Source organism: Anarrhichthys ocellatus, unplaced genomic scaffold, assembly GCF_004355925.1.
Source record: "Anarrhichthys ocellatus isolate YVR2014 unplaced genomic scaffold, GSC_Weel_1.0 scaffold81, whole genome shotgun sequence".
Taxonomy (NCBI): Eukaryota; Metazoa; Chordata; class Actinopteri; order Perciformes; family Anarhichadidae; genus Anarrhichthys; species Anarrhichthys ocellatus.
The window spans coordinates 888,774-902,453 of NW_022280111.1; the positions used below are offsets into that span (position 1 = coordinate 888,774).

General features: G+C 45.2%; 2 protein-coding genes across 4 annotated transcripts in view; both read left to right on the forward strand.

Moving 5' to 3' along the window:
• Positions 1 to 5,439: 5,439 nt before the first annotated feature.
• Positions 5,440 to 12,586, forward strand: pnisr (PNN-interacting serine/arginine-rich protein). 2 transcript variants are annotated; one of them, XM_031874414.1, is made up of 12 exons: positions 5,440 to 5,521; positions 6,053 to 6,161; positions 6,330 to 6,506; positions 6,805 to 7,058; positions 7,466 to 7,628; positions 8,369 to 8,559; positions 8,720 to 8,860; positions 8,983 to 9,082; positions 9,686 to 9,739; positions 10,151 to 10,345; positions 10,584 to 11,679; positions 12,217 to 12,586. In XM_031874414.1, exons 2-12 carry the CDS (start codon positions 6,074 to 6,076, stop codon positions 12,248 to 12,250), a joined length of 2,493 nt encoding a protein of 830 aa, XP_031730274.1. In that variant the 5' UTR covers positions 5,440 to 5,521; positions 6,053 to 6,073; the 3' UTR covers positions 12,251 to 12,586. The 2 variants fall into 2 exon arrangements, with proteins under 2 accessions (XP_031730274.1, XP_031730275.1); XM_031874415.1 differs by lacking the exons at positions 8,720 to 8,860; positions 8,983 to 9,082; positions 9,686 to 9,739; ... (1 more) ...; positions 10,584 to 11,679; positions 12,217 to 12,586 and having other exon boundaries at positions 6,805 to 6,994; positions 8,369 to 8,423.
• A 623-nt stretch (positions 12,587 to 13,209) lies between these two features.
• coq3 (coenzyme Q3 methyltransferase) overlaps positions 13,210 to 13,680 on the forward strand; it is an 11,912-nt gene continuing 11,441 nt past the window's right edge. Inside the window, exon 1 of one of the 2 annotated variants that reach the window (XM_031874410.1) lies at positions 13,210 to 13,476. In XM_031874410.1, the coding sequence (XP_031730270.1) occupies positions 13,268 to 13,476 (209 nt within the window). In that variant the 5' untranslated portion in view covers positions 13,210 to 13,267. The remainder of the gene's footprint in view (positions 13,477 to 13,680) is intronic. The other variant, XM_031874411.1, reaches the window with a different exon arrangement.

The following is a 13,680-nucleotide window of genomic DNA, read 5'->3' on the forward strand; positions in this document are numbered from 1 at the left end:
GTGTGTGTGTGTGTGTGTGTGTGTGTGTGTGTGTGTGTGTGTGTGTGAGAGCCCCTATTGTGCAGCAGCACTAGCAGGAGCGAGATCACAAGGGAGAAGGTTTTTTTTTTTTGTTGCCATTTCTGCTTTTGTAACTTGGATGTCATCCTGTTTTCACTCCGAGTGGGATGTTGTCCACCATCCCGATCTGGGCTGTCGCTGTGGATCCCACGGTGCCATATTCAGCCCGTCTTCACCGGTGATCCGCCCTGACGGGTGCAAAGCAGCACTGCTTCAGAACATGTCGCGAGCTGGTGAAGAGGAGGTGGGTGTGGAATCGGGAAAAGGGCAACGTCCAAAAGCATCGCCCTTGCACGTCCCCTCGTTCCCACACGCTGTGACATCCGAGTCGTGCTGCCGGAACATTAAAACAGGTTGTCAAGCTGCCACCAACAAAAAAGAGCAAATCTTTTCTGAAATGCATTTGTCTATTTTTAAAGCGGCAGGGCGAGGGTGGGGGTGGGTGTCTTTTGGCTCGGGGACATGCTGCTGAAGCATTAGATGTGATTTAATCTCACTTAATGAAAGGCACCCTCATCCCCCCTCCTCCTCCTCCTCCCTGGTGTGAGACAGTTGTAAGAAACTAATGCCGGAATGCTCGTTACTGTCTGCCTATCTACCAGCAGTGGAGGTCACATTTCACTGCTCTCACCATGCAGGCCATTGTCACGGTCAGTCTCACCTATAGGTCGGCACCACGCCACACATACCCTGCGTCGATCCGCAACCCGGTTGACACGTTTTTGTTTTTTTTACTCGTGCAAACGTCGACCCTCACAGTGCAAACGCATCACAGCTACTTATTAACACCAACAGAGCACGTGACAGAGCACTGAACAACACCTGCACATGACCCCTTCCTCAGACAGAGCATGTGTTAAATAGATTTCAGACACGTTTTAGGAAGACGGTGACACCCAAGAGTCACAGAGCAACCGGACATCGGGCCTTGCAATTAACACTATAGGTACAGGCTGATAAGAATCTTCATATTTTGCCACTGTCTGAAATCAGACTTATAGATCTGTAATACTGGACTATCACTGACTGTAGTTTGTGTATCAATGTTGGCTTTATTTTGCTGTGTTAAATGTTGAAATATATCCAGCAAAGACATGCTTAGCGTATGCTGCCCTCTACTGATGCAGACATATTTAATGATGATACTAATAATAACCTTGTTTGTAGAGCACATGTCATGACAGAAATAAAAGAACAACGTGCTTTGTATTAAAATAAATTAAATACAATTTAATAAAGAATGAACATAATTTCAGTTTTACAAAATTAAATGAATGTAAAACTGAAATAGGAACGGTCCGACACTGATATGGGAATGTAGTTTGGTTAGACCACTTTGGATCAAGGTGTTTGACATTTTAAGTAGTTAGTTTGGTTGAGAAATCCCTTTTAAGTCCAAAGTTATGCTTGAGGGGGGGGGACCGGTCCCAAATACCAAACATAACCAAGTGTGCATTTTCTGTTATTATTATTGGTCTACTAACAGTCTTGAGTTAAGACACTGGAAATAAACCAAGGCCTTAGAACTGAAGGCTTTGTTAGTGCAATGGTGGAAACAGCAGCTAATAAGTGGGGATCAGGATGAATCCTGTGACAGGATCTGGGATTACATTAAAATGGAAGATAGATAAAGATTAAAGTAAAAAAGAAGATGAAATAGAATACATATAATGCATTACATATCAGGGGTCAATCCTCTGTCTCCAAGGGTCTGTGTTTGTTGAAATGTTTTGTTGCTCAAGTCTTTTCTATGCAATTCCTTGCTTGCTTTTTTGTCACCAAAACATATTTTTTCAGTAAACCTCCGGATGCACTTTTATTAAAACTAAACCTGTACAGTATAAGCAGTATTATATGTGCAATACAAAGTATGCAAACTCCTGTAGCATGTCTTAATGTTAAAACTGTTTTATTCATTCACAACAAATTAAGCTGACGATTACAACTATATACAACAGCACTAAAATGATATTTTACAGAGACGATGTCACGCTGCCTCTGTGTCGTCTTCAGGCAAGATGCAGCAGTAGACGTATGTTTGCAGCCAACCGAAGAAGCAGCCGACCCCCCTCATCTCTGCCATTTTGACCTCTAAAAAAAAGCAAAGGACCGTCATCGCCTGAACTCATCACACCAGAAGTAACGGTTAACCAGTGTGAATAGACCTGACGGCTCAGACACGAGTCGACATGAGTAATAACTCCTACCTGTTGTGGCGTTGAATGATTCATCCTGCTTGACTGGCTGCTCCGTGATGATTGCCTCATCCTGCGCTGCAGAGTTGACAGGAGGTTCATCAACGGGGATCACAGGAGGAGGTGGAGAGGAAACCACAGCGGAGTCTGGTTGTGGGCCGAGAGCTGGCTGTTCCTCCGCTTCATCCAGACTGTTGTTCAAACCATCGTGAATGGCAGCGGTGGCCACAGGGTCGGCACTGGAGGTCAGGTCCCCCTGCACTGCAGTGACGACGGAGGGCTCATCGCGGAGGCTGAGAGGAAGTGGTGGAGATGGCACCCCGGCAGAGTCCGGCTCTGGGCTCGGTGCTGGCTGTTCCGTCCGGCTGTGATTCGAGCCATTCTGGACGGGAACACAAGGAAGAGTAACGACAGCAAAGTCCGGTTCTCTGATTGCTTCAGTGTTCTCCTCCGGACCTGGCTCCTCATTCACATCCTCAGCTGAGGTTTGGGCCTCTGCACCATCCACCACGTCTGCTGGCTGGATGCAATCCTTATCAGTGTTCACATTTACAGGCACTTTTGTGCGAGTCCGATGCTGAAACAGCACGCAGATCTCTCCAGCTGCAACATCAGTGATGGCGTCCAGCATCTCCGGAACGAAGCAGTTGAGCCTCTTCACCAGGACGTCCTGAGCGTAACCCCGTCTGACCTTCTCCTGGATAGACAGGACCATGTCGTCTCTGACGGAGGCGACAAGGCTGAGCATGGCGCGCAGAAGAGTGGAGACCCGGACCTCAACGGATTTCATGACCCCAGCAGCCATTTTGCTGAGCTGCTTGGAGGGCAAGTTGAAGGAGGTGTTTGGAAGAGGCAACCAGAAGCCCTGCAGGACTTTCTGAACCACCTCCATCACCACCTCCTCCCGTGGGCCGAGCAGTTTGGAGCTGAGCGACTCCCACTGCTGCTCTGTCAGGCTCCTGGCATACTCGTGAGCCTGGCTGATGATTTTGGGATGTCTGCGGGTTACAGCCATTCCATGTTTGTTTTAAAAACACCAGCGTACTCTAACTCAGACAAATTTGTGTCAAAATATGACTCACCGAAACTGAGGAGAGATGGCCTCTGGTGACTTGAGCAGCCTTCTGGCTTCAAACTCAACGTCCCTCATCTTCATGCCGGTGTTCACCTCAAACACCTGAAACAAGGTGTGAGACAGATTTGACATATTCACCGAACAAATCAAGCGTCACGTAAAAGTCGATTCCAAACTGCTGTTTTCCGGATCGTGGACTTACCAGCTTGAGAAGGGGCCTGGCGTCAGCTTCATCAAAGGCCTCCAGTTCAAACTCCCAGAGCCTTCAAAACAGAGAGAAAACACAAGCGTCGTCTTTACTATTCCATGAGCAGAGATAACGTAAATGTGTAGTGTGCTATGTGTGTGTATGCATGTCATCAACCTACTGCACTCTCAGTGTGCTTTTGCTCTCCTCCACCAACAGCTCAGTCATGTCTTCAGCAGTCACCCCAGAGGGGAGCTGGTTTTTCTGCTGAAGCCTCAAAACTTCAGCCACCAGTGCGATCTAAACAACAAAGAAGAGAGCTCATGTCTTTATGTTCAAGTACCAGACACAATGTAGGAGAACCTTCCATTTCATATCGGTGTAGACGTGAAACTACGGCGGGTCTTACCTGAGCCTTATAAGAGCCGACGTGCCAGCAGATCTGCAGAGCCCTGTCAGACAGCACCTGTGAAGGAAATAATGTTGCTCATTAGTTTGTTACTCTGTGGTTTAACTCCGTCTAAAAATGTTAACAGTTTTAAAAATCTCTCGCGTACCCTGATGGGTCTGTAGATGCCTCTGCTTCCTTTAATAAACTCCATGGATATTTTGTTGCAGTATATGAAAATACAGAACAGGCTTAACGGTCAAAGCGACAACAAAGTCAGTTCAACGATGGACTCCAGAGTACTTGAACACAGTTGATCCTCCTGATGCAAATGAAGAGTGTGTGTTCTGGTCGAGGAGTGAGTGAATTTACAGAGTGTCTGATAATTGAGTCACAAGAATCTATAGATTCCAGAAACCAAACCTGTTTGGCTCAAAGGTCAGCTGATTGGCCAGCAATTCCCAAGGGACAAAAATAATCTAGTTTAAGTGCACAATTTACATTTGTGCGATCAGACATGCTGAGAATGAGCACAGAACCTGTCCATGACAACATGTGTGCTTATGTAGTCAATGGCTGATATACAGCTCAATAAACTACAGTGAAATGACAAAGCTGGACAATATGACAAATATTATTATTACCAAGGACTTAACAGAATATTTATAACAAGGATAAGTGTCTCTTTGGCACTGCAACCTACATGAATTACTGAATTACTGTAACAAGAGACCTGGTCCAAATGTCTTGCTTCACCTAAAACTTGTAGAATATTAACAAAGGTGCTCTCTGAGTAGTAGAGGCAACCAACTGTTATACATATGATAGTATGCATATCATAGTGTGATAAAACTTGATCACAGCATCGCTTGAAAAAAACCCATCATAACAACCATTATTTAGGTCACTTAAAAAGTGGGCTAAACAATTAAAACTACTCTTCTTACCTCTCATTGTAAGTAGGTCGATAGTTTAATGGACAGGAAAACGTGGGTCTGTGTTTTTGTAAGAAGAAAAGACCCAAATCTACAAAGTTGAAGTTTAGTTTTTTTTTTTTAAATATATTAAATATTTTTAGTCAGACAGTCATGGTACTTTTGACGCAAACTTTTTAATTACAGTAATCCCCTGAGTGACTTCTATACACGTTTTAATCCGTTCAGCATCATTGTGCTCATTATTATCCACCTCATCAGCATCTCAATGTCTCGCGGTCCCCATGCTGCCTTCACGTGCTGCTCATAAAGTCCTTTCTCAAATTGATGAAGTCGTAGTGAAAAGTAAAAACTTGTTGTTTAAGTGGAGAAACTGCCTACATGTGTGCAACTGATGGTTTAACTAAGTAATTCACCCCAAAATCTACCAAAAATAAACCAAGTCGAGTTACATTGTAGTAACAGTAAATACACTGATAACTACATTGGTCACGTTAAGCTTAAGTGTAAACTACAAATACGACGCAATTTTGGAAAAGGAAAGAATAAATGGTATATTGTAGAAATTCCTGACTGCCCCTGAAGGCAGCAGTACCTCGACTCACACTTCCTCCGTGTAGTCCACTGGAGCAGCCATTTTGATTCAGACCCGCAGAGCTGGAGAGAACCCGTCTGGAAAAGGTGGGGACTACGTTACTCTAAGCACAGCGCTGATAGAAGTTTCTGTAACACCATAGAATTTAATTTCAATGTTAACGCACATTTTTCACCCGTGAAGATAACCTAAATGGTGCAACTATCTTTTAGCTTTATTTTATTTTTTAGCTTAGCTCACGTTAGCTTGGGCTAGCTTCCTTAGCTCACAATTGCATGACCAGAGTCAGCTTACGGTGTTGAGATTTCACCGGCCCAAAGTTTATTTCAGTATCATGCGTCATTAATGACACAGTACGTTAGCCCATACCACATAGCGCTAGTGTTGGCTTCCACCATTAACGGGGGGAATGGTTTCCAGCTAACGAGTCGCTAAATACAGCTACCCGGTCAGCTAGATGTAACGTTAGCACTTTACGTTTGTTCGAAGCTAAGCTCTTTTCTGGCCATTAGAGGAGACCCAAGTGTAATGTTATAGCGCATTAACCGTTACAGCCCTCGTCGTGTAAACAGATGCTGATGGTGCGCATCTAACTCTAGCTGGCCTTGATATTTCAGTGTTAAACCCAGAGGAGAGTGATGTGGGACCAGGGAGGACAACCCTGGCCGCAGTGGCCTCTGAGCCAGCAGCAGTGGATGCAGTCTTTCCAGCACCAGCAAGATCCAGGTTAGTGAATGATGTACATGCACTATGAAAAGCATTTTTCTTCAAAAGAAGTATGCCCCAGCAGGGCTTCTTTGCACATCTACCCACTGCTCAAACAGACATGATCATTTGGGTTTCACTAGACCTGTAATACCTTCTGAATAGTTGTATTTTTTTGGCTGTGTTCAGGTCAAGTGGACTGGGCTGCACTGGCACAAGCATGGATAGCCCAAAAGGAGTCGACGGGGCCAGAGCAGCCAAACATTCAGCCCAATGGCCAGGACATCCCAGGCCTTGAATCAGTCGGACACGGCAACCATGGCGCCTTCCAGAGCGACCCAGCATTTGGCAGAATGTGGCAGCCAGGTAAAATTTTAACTCCTTCGATCGTAGCAAGTTTCACCATTTTCTCTGTTATTTTTTTCTGAACTGTTTTTTTCTTCGGTTCTGGCAATGGTGCAGAAAAAAGTCAGTACATTCGGTAGCGGCTTACTGTCATTTATTAGACTGAAGAGAATTAGTGTGGTTTCTCTCTCATGTGTTTGCACTTGGATAAACTGCTGGATACCTTTTTGGGAAGAATAAACAAAAGTGTATTTTGTGGTTACACATCTAAGTTTGCATTGCTTTGGCTTCTGTTTATTAATTATGCTGTCATAAACAGAATGGGGAATGCATGGCCAGCCCCCCCCTCCTCCTCCTCCTCCTCCTCCTCCACCCCCTGACCAGGCCTGGATCCCCCCAGGGTCAGGACCGATGGATGTGGTGAACCCCAGCGAGGACAGCAACAGCCAGGACAGCGTGGAGTTCAACTCTGAAGCCCACCACGGGGTTTACCCTCAGAACAGCCATGGGTATGGGGCACAGCCCGACAGCTACGCCATGGCCCCCATGGCCATGAACCAGTTTGATTATCAGGTATGCAGATGCTACAGTAGAAACTGTTGACGCGTTTGGGTTTTAGTGTGACAGCCAAGTAACTCGAGAAGGAGCAATCCATAGAAACTGTGCCGGGTCCCATCATCTAGGTGTGTCAGTCGTTGCTCTCTTGATGCGCTGCAGAGGAAACTGTTGGCTTGTTGAGGATCCAGCATGGTGCGGGTTGTATTTAGTTTTTTTATTTTCATTTTCTTTTTCTAAATCTTTTTTTAAACCAAACAGACATTCTAGCCCAGTCAGGAGTGATGGATGGATGTCAGCTAACTAAATCTGGGGAAAGACAACGACGACCCGACACTCAGTGCGTGCCACTTGGTGGCAGTTAACAGACGACCGTATGTACTTTGAACCAGCTTTAATTTTCTGTTTGTGCCGTCTCTCCACAGCATGGAGCCGCCTCATCCTTCGCCCCCACGCCCACAAGCTTCCACTCCCCTTACTGGCAGGGACCTCCACAGAACAGACGGGATACCAGACCGCCCGGCTTCAGAGACCGGCCCAGGTCCCCTATCCAGCTCCCTGTCAAACAGGAGGCCCCAGCAACGCTAGGTGAGTGTGTTTTCACTCGACTAATAGCCAGCCTTCATATTAGGGAGTGTTATTTTTTGGGGTGATGTTATGCATTGCTTCATTCGATAATCTCAATAGAAGCTTACTGCCTTCATTTAAATACAACGCAGCTTTTTTCTTTTTTTGGAGCATGCGGTGGGTCATTTGAGTGGAGCGGTTTTGAGCAGGGTCCTCCAGGGAACAAACAGCTCGGTAGGTGAAGAGCAGAAATTCTCACAGCTCCACTCGCATGCCCTGCACTGGACACAGCCGTTTCCCCAAATTCCCTGATGATTGTTTTACAGGCCGTGTGGAGTTTAACCCGCTGTGCTGTTGCCCTGCATCTGATTAGGCTATTTGATATGCTATTAATTAATTGAGGTATTTATTTTGTATATTTCCCAAAAGACGCTTCGTCCGTTATTTATTTCATCTGCCGGAAGGACAAAACGAGCAATTTCATGGCATCACCTTGAGCTCTAGGAACTCTGATGGGCTATAGACATTTTATAATCCACATGAGTAATTTAAGATGTAGCATACATGTTCAGATCATCAGCTCATTGTAGCCTCATTAACACAGATCACAGTTCAGATTCAGTTCAGGAAACTGTCAGCGTGGTAAATGTTAATTTCCAAGTTGTTGTAAACAAGTGTATAAAGACTCAAAATGGGTTAATGTATCTTAACAACATGGCAGGATGTGGATAACTTATTTTGACCTTGTATTTCAACCTTAGATGCAGTAAAAAGACGCACACTACCTGCATGGATCCGAGAGGGCCTTGAAAAGATGGACAGAGAGAAGCAGAAGAAGCTGGAGCGAGAGCGAATGGAGAAGGAGCGTTCAAAAATAGCAAAAGACGATAGCAAAGCGCATGAGGCCGAAGAGGAAGGTGACGGGCCACGTGTGCCCCGCAAGAGTAAATTTGTAAGTAACGCATTCCCGGCCTTGACAGTAAAATGGTTTACTTTGAAAAACAGTTTAGGCTTCCTGTGTTGTGTTGGTGATGGACATTCAGGGTCATGAACCATTTTCTTTGGCACCTGCTTGTTGGTTGAATATCAGTCCTTTCCTCTGTATGCATCAGGACAGTGATGATGAGGGGAACGACGACCAAGACGATGAAGAAAAGGTCTCCATCAAGAAAGAATTTTCCGGTCGGAGCCCATCGCCTCCTGCAGAGGACAGTGAGCCTGAAATGACGGAGGAGGAAAAGGAGTTCCAGCTGGTCAGTTTGACCATTCAGACGACCTTTTCTGAATGGAGACGGTTGTCGTTGATCTGACTGTTTTTGAAGAGGACATATTGGAAATATTGAATATTGTGTTTGTGTTCCCCCCTCGTCTTTAGATGATCATCACAAAAACACTTCTGACAGAGATCCTTCTTGAGGTCACCAATGAAGAGATCCAGCATGTGGCCAAAGAGACTCACCGCAAAGCCACTCGAGGTCTGCTCTTGATTTTCCCAGATAATGCATCATCTCTGCTTGTCACCAAGATGTATTTAATTCTGAAGAGAATCCATCATGTGCTTAATAATCTGTTTAAATGAAACTCAACTAAGCCCTGTAAACAAGGGTGATTGAGCGACAGACATGGGAATATGTCTGATAAACATTTTCAACCATTCTCTGCTAATGCATCAGAAGGAGAGGGAGCAGAGCAATGCTTTTCACTAGCAGTATTTGAAAACCTGCTGTTCTGGTACATGGTATTGAAGGTCCTGCTGAAAGAATATGATATGAGTGACTTTAGTCTCAGCATTGAATCTGACCAGCCTCCACCTTTAGATACAATGGACTTCCTCCATTGAAGTGACTGTGCATTAGTACAGATTGGTTCTTTCCCTCCTGTGAGACTGTTTGTCTTGGATTTGAGTGTTAACCTTCTCTCTTTTCTCCAATTTTTTTTTTTCTTTTCTCTTGTTACCAATGGCAGCTCTTGTGAATAGTGCTTTATCTGTGACCCCCCCTTCTCTAGCGACTCTTGCCTATGAGAAAATGGCAGTATGTGTTTTAACATGTTGTTCCTGTTGTTGATGTGAATCAAAGCTCCTGCAAAACAGCTGGCACAGTCAAGTGCACTGGCTTCTCTGACTGGTCTCAGTGAGTATTCCCTTTTCTGTCACCGGGAGGGAAGGGAGGGGGAACTATTTATATTTCAAGTTAATGGCGGGGTGTTAGTAGGAACAGGAAAAGCTGTTTGCACAAGCCATAACACCCAAATACCCTTCCTGAGTTTAAAGATTCATTTAATTAGAAGTGGAATCTCAGTGATGGATTTGGGTTTATTCTTGCACTTTGATGATAGAAGCATGCTCTTGAAAACCAAGAATTTCTAGTAGGTTTTCTTTAGGTCTATATGTATTCGTGTGAAATATAAAGTTATGCAGGATTAAGTGCCTTTCACTGGGACTTTGGGTTGGGTTTGAGGGTTTTCAAAAGTGAAACCTGATTGTGAGAGCATAACCTTTGTCCTGACCAACACTCAACAACCCGGGGGTTCTGTTGTGGCAGGTGGGCTTGGTGACTATGGTTCAGACGAGAGCGACGACGAGGACGAACGCAGCGTGCGAGGGTCTGAATCCTCCGACACCGACGAGGAAGAGTTGCGCCACCGCATCCGAGAGAAGCAGGACGCCTTCCGTCGCAAAGAGCGGGAGACGCAGCAGCTGCAAGAAAAACAAGCACAGGAGGCTCTGCTTGCACGTGGTAAGACACGATGCTCATGTCTTAATAACTACATCTGAAGTTCAGTTAACATATCTGTGCAAATGATCAAAGTGTGACCAGGAGTTAAAAGATCCAATTTAGTGCCGACTTGATGTAACCTTGAACATCACTCAAGATTACAACCATAACTACTGTGAAAGTTGTGTAGTGTGTCTCTGGTCTTTACAGCACCTGATGCTTCCTTGTTTATATTTATCTTTGTTGTTTGTTTCTACAGAAGAGATGGCGAAGGAGAGATTGAGCAGAGAAAAGGGGGATTATGATGAGGGCCAGCCAGAGCATCCACACAAACAGGAAGTAAAGGAGAGGGAGGCGGAGCCCTTGGTAGAGAGGCGTAGGTCCCGTAGTGAGAAGGAGGGTAGCGAGAGCAAGCACCCGGGCAGAGGGAAGGAGCGATCAGGGCGAGGCGGCAGCAATTCCCCAACCAACGGTCACAGCAGCAGCTCCCGCTCCACTTCCAGCCACAGCAGCCGTCGTTCTTCTTCCTCCTCGTCTTCTTCTTCCTCCGCGTCTTCCCGCAGTTCATCGCGATCCTCCTCCCCGCGAAGGAAGAGGAGGCGTAGCCGCTCCTCCTCCCACAAGGCTCGTAGACGCAGCCGCAGCCACAGCTCCCACAGGCACCGCAGTGATCGTAGTGAGAAGGGCAGGGACAGGAGGAGGAGCAGCGCCGAGAGGTCAGGCCGCCACAAGAGAGAACGCAGCGACTCCAGGGAGCGCCGGGGCTGCAGGAGTAGATCCAGATCCAGAGAGCGAGACAGGGCCAGAGCCAGGGCCAGAGACAGCCGCAGTCGCAGCCGAGAGAGAGAAAAGGAGAAAGAAAAGGAAAGGAAAAGGAGCCGGGATGGCCGAGACAGCAGTCGTAGCAACAAACACAAGCAGAAGGCCTCCAGCAAAGAGAGAGAGAGGGGGAGGGAAAGGAGTCACAGCCATGAGAAAGACAAGAAAAAGAGGGAGAAAGAGTCGGATAAAAAGAAAGAAAAGCCAAAGACCAAAGAGAAGGACAAGGAAAAAGATAAAGGAAGCTCTGTAGTGGCCGAGGAGAATGGCAAATCGAAGAAAAGGAAAGAGAGTGACTCGTGCACGGACACTCAGAGTGACAAGCACTCTCGGCAGGATAGCAAAGCCAGCAAGAAGGGCTCCGCCAAAGCTAGCAAGAAGCGCTCAGACTCTGACTCAAGTAGGTCCCCCACCCCGGAAGTTAGCAAGGAAAAGAAATCTAAAAAATCCAAACGTAGTCGCTCAAGGTCGACGGAAAAATATCACAAGTCTGGTAAGAAGGCAAGCCGCAAACACAAGTCTAAGTCGCGATCAAGGTAGTATTCGTTTTTTTCCCTTTTTTTTCCAACTGTATGTTTTGATTGTGTGTCTCATTGTGATTTTGCTGGAGTCCTTTTTAATCTATATATATATTTGTAATAACTTTAAAAAGGCAAACTATGACTGAATATTATGAAAATGTACTGTCAACTGCAGTCGCTTCTGCTTCACTGTGTACGGTCAAGTCTGATGCAATAAAGGCCTTTAATGCTTCATGGTGGTCTTAGCTATCAAATGCAAAATGCCAGTTCTGAATTTCTAACAATAGCCACATGACTTGTCAACCTCCTCCCTTTTGTTTTGGTAGAGTCCAGTAGTCTGTTTAGTAGCACCTTGTTAAAATGTGAAAGAAAGCCTTCTCTAGAGTCTGCAGAACAAACGTTGTTATGGATATTATGTACAGTTGTGTTGGTACTCTGGGAGTACAGTAGGTCTGGTGGGAGGGGGCTGTTTGTGCATGTTTGTATTTTGCAGTGTGAGTGGGTAAGTGTGATTGGTGCAGTATTAACGTTAGGTCAACACCTCTCTTTCAGGTCAACATCCCCCTCCCGGCGTAGCAGACGCTGAGGAGCACAGTTAACCTCCTGATCTGTGCACTTTACCATTTTAAATTCCATGAGTTGAACAGGCTTGTCTCATTATAGAGGCAGTTGTGTAGGTGAACCCCCCTCATACATCTTTCATCTTTGTAAATATGTTGTTTTTAAAGTGTGACCGAAGAACAAGACTTTTTCAATGGTAGGAGTTTTCACTTGTATCATTGCAAAGATTAATGCAAAGATTAATAAGCCCCTGTGGACACTAAAAAAAAAAGTTGGGTTATTTTAAACCATAAAACAATTAACTTTTTTTTTTCCCTCCAAAAATTATTGTAAGATGTCGAATAAAACTGTTTGTTCATTGTCTCGCCTCACTGTCTCTTTGTTAATGCTACATACAACAACAAACCGCCTTTTTAACAGCTCACAAGGATTCACAAAGTTACAGTAGTAAGTCAACACAACATCACACAGGACAGAGTCACTGTGGCTCCCTGTGAGTTTATAATGGCTCATATTGAAGCTGGCTGACTCCTACATGGTTATGAATGAAATGCTTGGTTGTTTTTTCCCTGCGGTGCAGATATGGCCTTAAAGCAGTTTGAAACAGTCGTGTAATTCCTCATTAGAAGGTAAGGCATATTTCTTGAAATATGCTATCATTTAACAAACCTGAAAAAGGATGTAGTGAATTGTCAAAGAATGCTTATAAACCTTGGATGGCAGAGTTTACATTACAGCATAAATACTGCAAGCTTTAAAAAAAATAAATAAATACGAAAGCTGGCTAAGCATCAGTGTTTGTAACGTTCACGACATAAACCTTGAAATAGTCACGAATATATTACACAAGTAAATCGCTATACAACATTCCCCACAGTGTTCAAAGACTTGTTTCCCGTCGGGAGGGGCAACTTTTACGTGTCTCGCCAGTAGGAACAAAAGTTTCGGTTGTTTCTACCCGAGCAGAAAACACGTGCGCACTGTTGGTCAAACAGTCAAGAGCAAAATTGTCAGTAGCTAGCTGCAAGACTGTCAGGACACCATGTACGCGAATAAGTTGAACCGCCTCATGTTAGAGTTGTTCAGCCGTCACACGACCGCGGTGGGACGGAGCGCGTTTAGCTGGACTGCGGCGTGTAAACAGCGGACACTGTGGCTGCAGAGGCGCGCCTGTCTGAAGACCCATCAACACGCCGTGACCTGTCCCACCAGGTACACAGATAGGTGGTCAGTGGGGCCACTCGGTTCACGGTAACTTCTGTATGACTTCTTGCATCTGTATTTAGAGGGGACATGTGCAACGGTACCGAAGGGGAACGGATGTTTATCTCCTTAGAAATCTTTATGAATGGGACGAACTAACTCCAAAGTGTCTTCAAGCTGCCGAATCAAAGAAAGGTCTAACTTTTTATAAGTAATATCTATATATATATATATCTATATATATATCTATAT